Genomic DNA, 14,915 nt, shown 5'->3' on the forward strand with positions numbered 1-14,915 from the left:
CTACATTTCATGCCCCTAACATCCAGCTGTCCATTACTCCTCTATCTATGGCACAGCCTGGGAGCTGTTACAACTTGAAGGCTGTAATAGCACATATTTCTCCTCCCTCTTCCTTTATACCACCAGTTACCTCCTTCCTGTTATACTCCCTTCCCCTCTCACACATTTTCACCAGTCACCTCATTTCTGTGTTTTCAGTTATCACTCTCCTCGATCTGGCAGACACGTTAGCGCGCTGGGCGAAATGCTTAGCAGTATTTCGTCTGTCGTTATGTTCTGAGTTCAAATTCCGCCGAGGTCGACTTTGCCTTTCATCCTTTCGGGGTCGATAAATAAAGTACCAGTTACGCACTGGGGTCGATGTAATCGACTTAATCCCTTTGTCTGTCCTTGTTTGCCCCCTCTATGTTTAGCCCCTTGTGGGCAATAAAGAAATATATATTCCACTTAACACTTCACAAATTTGCTTTCATTCTCAACACTTCCTCATACATGCCATCTTGTCCTACACACTATAGCCATCCCTATATAACCTTCCATCTTCCTCCTCATCACTCCTACACCATGCACATCCTCCCCACTGCCCTCTGATCTAACCTTCCTGAACCACTTAACCATACTGATATTTCCCATCAACTGTACCTCCTCTACCCCATCTCTAACCATCTGTCACCTGCCCTCTCTCACCATCCCCCCTTTGAGACACTGTCCATATCCCCTTTTATACTCCCCTTCCTTTATCTTGAGAGCTTGCTCTGGCACTACTATCTTTATCTCCTTCTCAACTACTGCCATCTACCCCCATATAATGTGTGGTAGCCATGCATTCCCTTCTGCAGCAAAACAGTTATGCTTCTCCTATCATACTTTAGTCTTTCAACACTTGGTACAAAGCCACCCACCCCTGAAATACTCACCCTACTTGCTTAGTAGTGGGTTCTTTTTCTTTTTCTTTCTTTGACTTGCAAGTTACTTGGCAACTAGACTAGTGCCGATGATACACACATAAAAAAAGCACACAGTATACATTGTAATGTGTTTAGCTTTAGGAAGGGCATCCAACCATAGAACCCATGCCAAAGCTAACTCTGGAGCTCAGCATACATGGCTGGATCCTGTCAGTCCATCCAATCCATGCCAGCATGGAAAACAGACATTAAATGATTATGATGATGATGTTTCCATACAGAGATAATTTATCATATCTTATTCAATTTTTTATAAGTTAACAAAGCAAAGACAATGCCAAGCACTTTTGTAGTGAGCCATATCTGACTAATGAGAATACAACCAATGACCAACTTGGACACCTGAATATCAATGTCTACAACGAATATACAAGCAAGAGAGGACCTAAGGATGTCTGAATGCTGACAATTCTGTTAAAAAGACCCCAAAACACCAAAGAAACTCAAAGAAAAACGGAGTCAGCTGAAAATTGGCCTCATTCCATTGCTAACCACTCCAGAGTCATAAATATTACACCATATCTGACACAGGCATTTTATACAATAAATAGGAGGATAATATAAATGAAACATTAAGATGAAGCAGCAGAACTGTAGGTAAGATGATTCGTGCATGGATTAAACTAAAACTGTTACTGCTGTTGTGAACTGGCAGAATTGTTAGCATGCCAGACAGAAAGTACTTTACAGTATTTCATACATCTTTACATTCTGAGTTCAAATACCAGCAAGGCCAACTTTGCCTTTCATCCTTTCAGGGTACCAGTCAAGTATTGGGATCAATGTAATTAACTATACCTCTCCCACAAGATTTCAGGCCTTGAGCCTATAGTAGAAAAGATTATTATTATTATAATTAAAACTATAAGGTAGTACATACAAGACCAATAAGCAAATATTAAACCAATAAGCAAATAAATAAGGCGGCGAGCTGGCAGAAACGCTAGCGCAGCAGGCGAAATGCTAAGCAGTATTTTGTCTGCTGTTATGTTCTGAATTCAAATTCCGCCGAGGTCGACTTTGCCTTTCATCCTTTCGAGATCGATAAATTAAGTACCAGTTACACACTGGGATCGATGTAATCAATTTAATCCCTTTGTCTGTCCTTGTTTGTCCCCTCTATGTTTAGCCCCTTGTGGGCAATAAAGAAATAAGCAAATATTAGTAAAGACTAATGCTCACTTAACATATTCAACAAGTCTCTGTCAAAGAAATTAAAGGCAGATGAGTCAAATACAACAGAAATCATTAATGATTTGCACCAGGCATCAAAATGGGGGCATCATAATATCAATATCTGTGAACACTGTAAAGGCTGTGAGACATGATGTAGATAGCCACAACAGAGACTATGAACCTTTGACCAGCAAAAAGGGACACAGCAGCATTTTGACTATGTCTGCATCCAGCAACTGCAGGACAATGTGATGGAGGATCCAAGCAAGAAAATCTGAGTTTTGGCAAGAGAGATAAGTGTTGACGTCACCACCATGAAGCTGGCTCTGAATAAGGACCTACTAGCACTCACACAAGAGGTACAAATTCTGACAGTCAAAGCCAAAGAGAACTGCTTGAGAAAGCAATGAAGCTCCTGAAGAAGCTGCAACATCTTGTTAAGCCAGGGATGATCTGGTTCTTCTCAGACAAAAAGAACGTCTGCTAAAACCTGTTGCACAACACCCAAAACGAGAGGTGCTTGCCTACAATCCATGAAACCTAAGTTCCCCTAAACTGTGATGGTCTTTAGGTGTGTCTCCAGTGAGGGTAATGTCATGCACTCCACTTCTTTGAATAGGACCTTAGGCTCAATTCAGATGGCTATGTGAAGCTGCTGAAGACTGTGGTCAAACCTGGCTGGAGAGGGTTGCTACTGGAAGGCCATATGTGTGGTAGCATGATTTGGCTCCTTGCTGTACCTTCAGAAAGAGCCAGAAATGGTTGTTGGGGAATTTCTACAACTGCACCAGCCCCAATATCTAGCCTCCTAATTCCCCTGATTGTAATCCAAAAGATTACTTTGAGTGAGGCATGGTTGAGGAAGATACCAACTGCTCTGCCTGCAAAGCCAAAGTTGAGCAGGAAGCCAAGATCAAGGAGATGTTCAAAGATCTTCCCAGGGACACAGTGAAGAATGCATGAGCAGTTTCTGGAGCCATCTTGAGGCTGTGGTGGAAGCAGAGGGCTGCTACTTTGAGCAAACTTTTATCTCCCAACCACAATTCAGTCAATATTTTTTTTTAAATACTTTTATTTTGGGATGGGATATTGTGTTTTCTTTTCCTTTAATGCAAACTGTCAAATCTAACCTGAACGTTGTAATAAATATAAAAGTAAACAAAATAAAAGTTCCCAAAAGTAAGAAATTCAGTCTTTCTGCAACACAGTATTGTTATTTATTTTTTAAAAAGTTGTTTATTAATTAATTATCAATCATACTGTTGCAAATTAGACACACTGGTCAACAAATGAGAGTAGTTAAAAATTTTAAAAATTAAACATATCTATTTTTCAATTAAAAAAATTTATTTTTAGTCTCTTGAAATTATTTCTTCTTCCTTTCCTTTATTTTTAATCGCTAACAATTGCTGCACTGATTCTGTTTTCTTTCTTAGAACAAAATTTCAGTTCATTAACAATTTTGTGTATATATTGTTCAGTACATCATCTTTATCAATTTATATTGATGTCATAAGCCTAGTTGAGACTTTTCCTTTAATTTATCTTATTTTTAACTATACAAATTACTACTGGCCCAAACTCTACATAACTATGATAAATATGTAAAAGCATTTGTCAAATGATCAACGGAAGAGAAATTTAATGGATTATGTTGATGAGGTTCAATAATCTAAAATATGTCTGTAGCTGTCACCTTGTCTGCACCTTGCCTGCAAACAAACATGCCAATAATACAGTTCTATTACTTCGTTGCAGGAAACATTTTACATTTTTATTTGCAAGTCTCTCATTCTCACCTGCCTCTATTTTCATCAATGATAATTTAATAATAGCTATATAACTTTGATATGAGACACAATTTCAAGAATATTATCAGTTTCCAGAGTTTGTTAAATTAATATTTTTGGTAAAATGAAAATTCTGTAATATACTAGTATATTTTTTTGTTTTTTAAATGAACTGACTTTGTTGATATGGCTACTTGGAATGCTATAAGCCTTACAATAATAACCATGTGATCGCTGCTATTTCTAGCACATTTAAACAAGATAGTTTTTAACGAGCTTTAATTTATATATAATATGCAACTGAAAAAGAATATTTAGGAGCAAAGGTACAACAACAGATAGAAAGATGGGAAAGATGGGCAACTGAATCAGATGAAACCATGGCAAAGCAACTGAAACAGATGCCTGAATATGCACAGAGACGTAGACATGATTCTGTTTCTGCTACACATGACCGACTGGTTAGCGTATCTCGAGAGGAGAATATTCTACTTCAAAATAATGGTGTCAGATAACAAATTGTTGATGCAATACTAAAGAGATCTTTTCTTTGCAATCATGTGGAAGTAGTGCAGTTGACAACCAATCAAAGACTTCTTACAGAATGTCATTCTAATGAAAGAGAGTTTGCTAATTACCTTCTTGATGTAGGAAATGGTAACATTTCTATTGAACAAAAGCCTAGGTGAATTCAAAATCAAACTACCCAATGACCCTTGCCTTGAAAGTGGTACTCTTTCTTATCCATATGATTTTGTATATGCTGACCTCAAAAATAACTTCACAAACCCTGTGTAGCTAGCAAATAGTACCAGCGTTTCTCCAACAAATGAAGCAGCACAATTTGTGAATGATTTTGTGTTGACCAGGATCCCTAGTGAGCTAAAAAAAATATACAGAAGCTCAGATATAGTTGATAATGAAACTCTGTAACCAATCGAGTTCATCAACAAACTTACACCATCAGGGTTTCCACCACCCATTCTCAAACTGAAGAAAAAACAATGCATAATGCTTCTGACAAATTTAGATGCTACTAATGGACATCATTGTCAGTTTACATGATCAGGTTATTGAGGCTAAGGTTGTTTCTGGTCCTTATGCAGAATCAACTCTGCTAATCCCAAGAATACTACATGTATCTCAAGAAATGGAATTGCCATCTATATTTATATGCAATTTCCTGTCAAGCCAGCTTTTGCCTTGACGTGCAACAAGGTACAGGGTCAGACGTTTGAACAAATTGGAATATATCTTCCAACACAATTCTTCTCACATGGTCAGTTGTATGTTGCATTATCTAGAGTTTGAAAGAAGACTAATGTAAAAATATTGGCTGAGAGAAATGGAAACAGTATGATTACTGACAATTGTGTCTACAAGGAGATACTACTTTAAAGCAAAATATGCTTTTTAGCAAGTTTCAGTAAATAGAATTAACACATAAATTATATGTAAAGTAACATATATTTGTGTGGAATGAAATTGTTTTGGCATATTTCAACACATACTGAATGAATGATATCATTATATTAGATCATTTTAAATTTGGGTATATTTGAAAAAGTAAAGAAACGTCATTCCTAAAAATTCTCACAGCACCAGACTTTCGTGCATGTGAGTGTGTGTGTATCCATCCATCCATTCATCCATACCTATGTAAGTTCTACCAATTTACTCTTTTACTCTTTTACTTGTTTCAGTCATTTGACTGCGGCCATGCTGGAGCACCACCTTTAGTCGAGCAAATCGACCCCGGGACTTATTCTTTGTAAGCCCAGTACTTATTCTATCGGTCTGAATTATTAATGATAAATATATATAATAGATTGACTCTTTAAAAAAGAGAGATTATGACTGATAAAATAATAAAAGCAATATTTACTAACCAAGTGAGCACTATTATACAAAGAAATAATTAGATGTAAAATACAAAAATTATTAGAATTGGGAATCAAATGTAGAAATATCAAGTGGCTAGCAGAAAACCACCCGGAGGGCAGTCTTTCTGCTAGTATTTGTAATGGATAATTACTTGCTGCTGTTGTCTGAAAAGAAGCTATCAAGAAGAACTGAAGGCAGTAGTGTGAAAAGGAACTGCTAAAGGATTGCACTGGATATTAAACTTGATGTGGGAGAAAAACTAAGTTATATTGCCAAAACATTAAATCTTGCAACATCTACAGTGGGAACAATGCATGACAACAGAGAGAAAATTACATCAAGTGCTCCAGAAGTTACTCCATTAACTGCCTGGATCTTATTTTACCTTAGATTTAGTATAAAGCTTAAAATGGGATGACTTTTGAGTGTATCAATTGAGGGTCAGAACTGGTGCAATGTGATGATATAAACACCACAGTAATTCAAAATAAAGCCAAATGTTTCTATGACAATTTGCAGAAAAAGGAAGGGGAAACTTCTAATTAAAAAATCTTTTTTAGCTAGCAAAGGCTGGTTTGAAAGGTTTAATGCATAAATTTGAACAGCATAAAAATGACTGGTGAAACTGTGAGCACTGATATACAGGCTGCTACTAATTATCCAGACCAGCTGAAAAAAATGATTGCTGAAAGGAGCTATACACCAGAGCAGGTATACAATATTGATGAAACTGTACTTTTCTAGAAGTGTATGCCTGCTGGAATTTTTATTCCTTAAGAACAAAAACACCAAGATTTAAAGCCTCCAAAAATTGTCTGACACTTCTTTTGGGAGGAAATGAAGCTGATGATAGTAAAGTAAAACCCCTACTTTTGTACCACTCCAAAAATCCAAGGGCTTTCAAAGGTTACACAAAAGTTAACCTACCTCTGATTTGGCATTCAAATAAGAATGCATGGATGACTAAGAGCCTTTCCAAAAAGTCATTTACAAACATTATTTTGTCCTGTTGTAGAAAGGTACAGTACTAAACATATTTCCAACAAAATATTGCTTCTTTTACACAAAGCACTGAGCTACTCAGTGAACTTAGATGACCTTTCTGATAATGTAGAATATTTCCACAAGAATACACCTTCTTTGCTCCAGCCAAGGGATTAAGGTATGATAGCTAACTTCAAGGCATATCATATGTCAAAGAACTTATGAAAGCAATTGACAGTGAAGATAAACCAACAGCTAGAGATTTCTGGAAGAAATTTAACATAATGGATGCTGCACATAATATAGCTAAGTCATGAGATGAAGTCAAACCTTCAACTAAGAATACTGCTTGGAAAAATAATGGCCAGACTGTTTCCATGACATTAGAAGATTTTCTCAAGCAGAAAGTCTACATAAAATTTAGAAAGATATTACAACACTTGTAAAGGATGTAGGATTTGAAAATGTCATAAAGGGCGATATGAAAATCAATGGAAAAATTAATTTTGCATTGCAGGTTTTCTTGTTACTGCCAGGTTTTCAGAAATGCATTATGTCCATAAACTGAATGATTCCTGTATCACTTCTATATAGCCTTCTGAGTCCATTTGATAGATTTAGATTTTTATCTTCCTTGTGCTGCTGAAATTGGAGGGCATGGATTGAGATTAATCTCATTCATAAGACTATTCAAGTCTGTATTTGGAGAAGAGCTTGTTTCAGTTGCACACTTTCTGACCCCATGGTGATTATTACCATCATCATTATTAAAACAGCAAGCTGGCAGAATCACTAGCTCACCAGACAAAAGGCTTCACAGCATTTTGTCCGTCTTTGCTTTCTAAGTTCAAATTCTGCTGAGGTCAATTTTGCCTTTTATCCTTTCAGAGTGATAAAATAAGTACCAGTCAAGTACTGAGGTCAATGTGATTGACAATTCACACACACACACACATGCACAAATTCCAGGCCTTGTGCTTATAGTAGAAAGGACTATCATTATCATTTTGCTGTTGTGATGCTTGTTATTGTAGTGGTTAGCACTGGAGAAAAGCTTGTTTCAGCTCCAGACTTCTTAACTCCAGGCTGCTGCTTATTATTATCACTATCATCAGCAGCAGTTTTTTTTATTATTATTAAGGTGGTGAGCTGGCAGAATCATTAGAATGTAAGACAAAATGCTTAGCAGTATTTCATCAGTCTACATTTTGAGTTCAAATGCCATCAAGATCGACTTTGCCTTTCGTTCTTTCAGGGCTGTACCAGGTGTGCACTGGTGTCAATGTAACTGAGTAGCCCTTCCCCCAGAATGTCAGGCCTTGTGCCTATAGTAGAAAGGATAATTATTATTTTGTTTTGGTGGTATTTGTTACTGTTATCATTGGTGTTATTAACACTGTGACATAAACAAAGACTGGAGCTTTACATTTAGTTGCTCTACATTCCTGACAATCATCATCATTACTACTATTATTAACATTGTCATATTACCAAAGATCAGTGTCCCTTTCCTTGCACTAACATTTGTCAATCTATTTCTAGTTCTTCTGTTAATAGCAGTTCGGTTAAGTAAAATCAGTTAGGTAAAGTATAATAAGCAAAGATTAAACATATTAATAGCTGATACCAAGAGAATAATATACAAATATAATATTCCAGTCAAACTTAATTTCACTTAATTTAACAAAGATTGGCTTAAGAGTAAAAAAAAGCGGGTGGGGCATTTTATTTAATGTAATACTATAGCTGTGTGTAATTCCCTAATATTCAATATACTTGCAATGTTAGTATACTATCAATATTCATTGCAGATATCTATTGTTTAAATGTCTGAGATGAATTGAGTTCAATAAAATTATCACTATTTAAACAACTAACATCATCTTCAGAGATGAACAATTTTTCAATATCTACATGTATGCCTTGATCAGCGATTTCTTTTAAGAAGTTAATAGATAAATTTTCCTACTGGACAATATATTAAGTCTATGATAAAACCTATCAAATAACTTACGACATTGATTTGCTCACAGTTAAATGAATCAGGGCAATCTAGAAGATAAGAGAACAGCCCAGAAACAATGAAGCATCCGCCATAGATATGAACTCTCAAATCCTTATCTTGTTAATCACACCACCTCTACCACATACTACTACTATTACTTATTAATAATAACCTCATTACTATTTAGAAATAATGACATCATTACTAGGTTTGATGAATGGTGGAATAGGTAGACCACTAAACATGCTTTTTTGTTGGAGACTAATCTAAAATTGACTGAATTAACACAGAACATATTTCTATAATAAAACTGTGATGGGGAGATAAAGCACATTCAAAGGATCAAAAATGAAAATCTGAGGGAGGTGAGGGAAAGAGAGATCCAACTCACACGACTGTGCAACAAATCTTGGAACCGCTCATCAATACTTTGGCCTTTCTTCGGTCGCATTAGCATATAAATAGTCTTTATACCAGGACAACATCTGAGCAACTTTTCAATGAGGACTTTACCAATAAATCCAGTTGCTCCAGTGATAAACATGCATTTGCCTGCATAATATTCAGCAACAGATGGTAAAGGTTTTGTTTCCATGGCTGGCCCTCACTGTCTGACCAAATGATTCTTCAGCTATTGGCACTAGCACCTGCAAAATAATAATAATCATTATTATTATAGTTGGTTATACATTGCTTATATCTGCACAAAAAAAGTGTTAATTATTCCTCCAGTCTAAATTTTTAGTGACATCATTATTATTATAAACATCATTTCTTGACTGTGACAAACTGAATCTTCAAAAATAAAATATCATTATCACTGCAACTGATTACTTTGAGTTCAAATCTTACTGGGGTTAACTTTGCTTTTCCATATTTCTGGGGATCAATAAAATAAGAAGTAGTGTGGGGCTCTGGGAGAACATATGAAATAACTCTACAGCTACCACCAAATTTATGACCTCAGGCCTAAGTTAGAAATCCTCATCATCGCTATTACTGGCAGAACAGTTAGAGCATCAGAATAACTGTTTTACAGTATTTTTTCTCATTATATTTTGAGATCAAATTCCACCAAAGTTGACTTTGCCTTTTAGCAGTTCAAAGTTGATAAATTAAGTATCACTTATTGATTTAACTGGTTCCCTCATCCAACTCAAAATTGTCGGCCTTGTGCCAAAATTAGAACTATTAGGGTGGTGGATTATCAGAGATGTCTTCTTGTATTCATCTATTAACTTGTTAGATAATATTGAGTTAAATATATCTCCAGATTAACAGCATGGGAAGGTATGTCTATATTAAATATAGTCCTGCCTGATCAACTTTTTATTTGCTCATATCATTTCAGTTTTAATTTTTATTTATTTATTGCAATGAATTAGCAGATTCAGTAAACAATAAGCAAAATTCCTCACAATATTTGTTCTGACTCTATAATCTGACTTCAAATGGAGCCAAGATCAACTTCAACTTTCAACCTTCTGGGGTTGATAGAATAAAGTACAAGTACTGAGGATGAATTAACTGCCTAACCTCTCTCACAAATTTGCACCCTTGTGCCTATGTCAGGCACTATTATATAAAAGGATTGTGGATTGGCAGAATAGTTAGTGTTGACCAAAACACCTAATGGTATTTATTCCGGCTCTTCATATTCTGAGTTCAAATTCCCCTCCCCTCAAGATTGCTGATCTTATGCCTAAATAAGAAACCATTATTTTCATTATTATTATTATTGTTGTTGTTGCAACAAAATTCTTTCCAATATTTGTTCCAGCTCTTTATGTTCTGAGTTTATATAACACCAAAGTCAACTTTGCTTTCATTGTCAGAGGTCAACGATATCGCCTAATCCATCATCCCACCACAAAATTTCAGGCCTCATGACTAATTCAGAATCAATGAAAGATGGTAAATTGACAGAATCACTAGAGTATTGGAAAAAAACAAACACAATATTGTATATGTTCTGGCTCTTTACATTTAGAGTTCAAATTCCACTGCAGTGAGTTAGCAGCAGTGGTACAGTGATAAACAAAATTCTTAGTGGTATTTTGGTAAGCTTTTTTCTTAACCTTCTAAAGTCAAATCCTACAGTTAAATGTGACTTTAATACTTTCGGGGTGGATAAATTAAGTGCCAGCTATCAAGCATTATGGTTGATTTAATTTATTATGTCCCTTAATTTATTACGTCCCTTAGCCTAAATGTATGGCTTCATGCCATCATCATCATCATTTAATGTCCATATTCCATGCTGGAATGGGTTGGATGGTTCAACAGGATCTGACAAGCCAGAGGTCTGTGTCACGCTCCAATGTCTGCTTTGGTATGGCTTCTATTGCCAGGTATTCTTACTAATGCCAGCCATTTCACAGGGTGTATTGGGTGTTTTTTTGTGATACTAGCACTTATAAGGTTGCAACTGCAATTGAGACTCTTTGACAGCTTGCGATTGAGACCCTTTGACAGAGTGGCAGTGCAGTATTGAGGGGAAGTACTTTGTGCTAGATCTTAAGAGGATAAAGTATATCAGCAGGACAGGAACAAGTTTTTTGCCATAGAGGAGATACATGGCTACCTCAACAGGAGAGAATGGATGGTGGAGATGAGGTTTAATCTTCGTAGTCAGTGGCCTTGATCATTTCTTTTAGGCAAAACATGATGCCAGTGTAGTCAGAGCAAAGGCCTGTGTGCTCAAAAACAAGGGGACAATATGTAGGAGGTGATAAGTAATTGCACAAAGAGCAAATCACCTAGTTTGGATGGCCTACTCTATGACTTCTACAAATTCATGTCAGACTTGTTTGATGAAGTCTGGACAGATGTCTACCACATCTAGCACAGTGAAGAAACAGGAAATGGTACTGTTGTTGAAAAATGATGTCAACAAAGGGATGTGGTAGGTAATTATTATTATCATTATTATCAATAATATCAATAATGCCGACTTTTTGATTTTGTACATACCTATCATGTGTGTCATACTTACTTCAAGGGAAGAAGCGAGTGGCAATGTGGGAGAGAGGAAGACAGAGAAGAGAAAGAGACAGTGAATGGAGACAGCATTTGTTTTGTTTTTTTAAACGTTTATCAGTATATTCAGAGTAGACTAAAACATACATCACAAGAAAAGTAGATACGTAGGTCATAAGAAAAATAGATACATAGATCAAAAGAAAAGTTGATACATAGATAAATAGACACATTGTTAAATCAAAGACAATTAACTACAACAAATATTGGATTGTCACCTTCAGTTTTCATTATCACACAAAGATAAAATTAACTCACAAGTGGCTAAGTACTCCACAGACATGCATACCATTAACATAGTTCTTAGGGAGATTCAGCCTCACACAGAATATGACATGACTGGCCCCTTTGAGTTACAGCTACAACTCAATTTGGCCAGCTGAGTAGACTGGAGCAAGATAAACCTTGGAAGATAAAAAAAGATCCTATATAGGGGCAGGAAAATCTCTTTAGTCATTAGGTTCGCTAAGGGTGTTAATAGGGTTCTAACAGCAGCATTTGTGGGTCTCACAGATCTGGAGGCCAAGCCCCCCAGATAAATACTGATGCTCAGGCTGTTATCAAACTGGGCCTGAGTTGAGGGCAAAGTCACTACATGACAGAATAGCAATTATTTCATCTTAGCTTTCACTGTTTATACTAAACACATGATATTTTTGCATTATGATACGGAACATTTCCTTTTCTTCCGCTCTATTTTAAAGAAAATATGGTATTCTGTCAGTTACAGCGATGACGTTCCTGTTTATCTGATCAATGGAACAGTCTGCTCATAAAATTAATGCACAAATGGCTGAGTACTCCAAATGTCCCACGCCACCATCTCAAATGTCTTTGCAAAATCATTGATTCTATACTTCTACTGCCACTTCTCTCAAGCACCTCCACATTACTAATGGCCATTTTCCAGTTTATCCCCAAATTTTTCTCAGACAGTATTGATGAAATCATTCCAATTGCCTTACCTGCCTACAGTAAAAAACCCATGCCTTACTTCTATATAGCAAAGATGGGAGGAAGAATGTGTTATATACCTTAACTTTAATATATATACATACACACACACATACACACACACACATACATACATACATAAACACACACACACACACACACACATATATATACATCTCACACAGCTGCATCCTCGTTACATATACTGTTATATACCTTAACTTTAATATGTATACACACACACACATATATACATACATACACACACACGACAATAATATGCAGTTTAATGCTGGAAAATTCCAAACCCTGTGCCAACAGCACCTAAAGCCACACAAAAAATTTACAGGGTACACTAGCCCACAGGGGATTACTATCCTAGAACCTAAATCAGTGCATAACCTGGGTATCGACATGAATGATGATATCTCTTTCCGAGTGCACATTACCAGAAAGGTGACACAGTACAGACAGCTGAGAACCTTCAGAAGCAGAGAGAAGGAAATCATGATGGTGCTCTGGAGGACATTCATCTTTAGTCACCTAGACTACTGCTCCCAACTATGATCTCCCCAACTGGATCTCTTCCTGTCGAGAGTCCCAGATGAACCTAACTCGCAGAAAGAGGCACAAATGAGGGTAGTGACATCAAACTCCCTTATTGACTAAACGCCACATATCAGAAGAGGCTCTCAATAATAACAGTGTAGCAAAACAGCGGTGGCCCAGCAGCTTTGACCTGAAAGCAATAAAAGAGTAGTTATATTTCAGTCAGTAATGTGTGAGATTCACAAACAGATGAGATAATATCTTATCTCTTCACTGATCACCTAATCACTTCAAACAAGAAAACCTGAACATGATCAAAGTTGTCAAGTTATCTAATCACTGTTTACTTCACCACTACCACCACCACCAACAACACCATCTCTCAGACTATGTGTCCCATTTGTCAATTACTACATTTTCAACATTCTTCACAATAATGACCTTTGAAACCAGTTAGATTGCCTAGTTTAACCATTTACTCATTTAGTAAAAAATAACTAAAGGAAAACCCCTCCAGTTCGCACATCTTCCCTAATCGACTCTTCCCCTCCTTCAAACGAGCCCACAACATACAAGACCTCTTGGTCCACAGCTTCTTCCCTAACCCAACCTTGCTCCCGCCCACGCTGCCACACTTGCCCTTACCTCTCCAACACCACCCTCCTCACTGGCACTCATCATCGACCCTATCACATCACTGACTCCTTCATCTGCACTAGTACCAATATCATCTATTGCATCTCCTACTCTCTCTCTGCCATTCTCTAGACATCAGGCAAACGGGATGCCGCTTGGCTGACCGGTTCACGGAACACCTCTGAGACATCTGACTCGGCAATGATACTCCAGTCTTGCACCATTTCCGCTCTACATGTCCCTCTTTGCAACACCTGTCCGTGTTCAGATTGTCCTTGCACAGGGGCCATCCGGACTCCCATTTGCGCCTTGAACAGGGATTAATCTTCTCTCTTCGCCCCTTCCTCTCTTCATCTAACTTTTTCTCCTCCCCTCGCCTCTCTCCCCACTCACACCTATATATTCCCACTCACCTCTCTTCTCTTGCTCTGACTCCTACTTCTCTTCACTCCTACCCATCTTCTCCTTCCTCCCTTCATCATTACCCTCCCTCGTAAGCCCACCCCACCCCTACATATTCCAACCCCAGCTTTCCTATCCTTCCCCATCCAACCCCACCCCTTACACCCACTCCCACATAACCCACCTCTACTCCCACCCACACCCCACCCTTACTTTACCCACTCCAGTCAGTCATTTGACTACGGCCATGCTTGAGCACTAGCTTTAGTCGAGCAAATCGACCCCAGGACTTATTCTTTGTAAGCCCAGTACTTATTCTATCGGTCTTTTTTGCCGAACCGCTAAGTAACGGGGACGTAAACACACCAGCATCGGTTGTCAAGCGATGCTAGGGGGGCAAACACAGACACACAAACACACACACACATACACATATATACACATATACGACAGGTTCCTTTCAGTTTCCGTCTACCATATCCACTCACAAGGCATTGGTCGGACCGGGGCTATAGCAGAAGACACTTG

The 14,915-nt window shown here is 37.4% G+C and overlaps 1 protein-coding gene across 1 annotated transcript in view; it reads right to left on the reverse strand.

Moving 5' to 3' along the window:
- The window catches only part of LOC115214055 (fatty acyl-CoA reductase 1), a 148,493-nt gene that overhangs the window by 116,650 nt on the left and 16,928 nt on the right, over nucleotides 1-14,915 (reverse strand). The window contains exon 2 of the mRNA XM_029783095.2: nucleotides 9,199-9,454. Coding sequence (XP_029638955.2) covers nucleotides 9,199-9,402 — 204 coding nt within the window. The 5' untranslated portion in view covers nucleotides 9,403-9,454. The remainder of the gene's footprint in view (nucleotides 1-9,198; nucleotides 9,455-14,915) is intronic.

This window comes from Octopus sinensis, linkage group LG7 (assembly GCF_006345805.1).
Source record: "Octopus sinensis linkage group LG7, ASM634580v1, whole genome shotgun sequence".
NCBI classification, from domain to species: domain Eukaryota; kingdom Metazoa; phylum Mollusca; class Cephalopoda; order Octopoda; family Octopodidae; genus Octopus; species Octopus sinensis.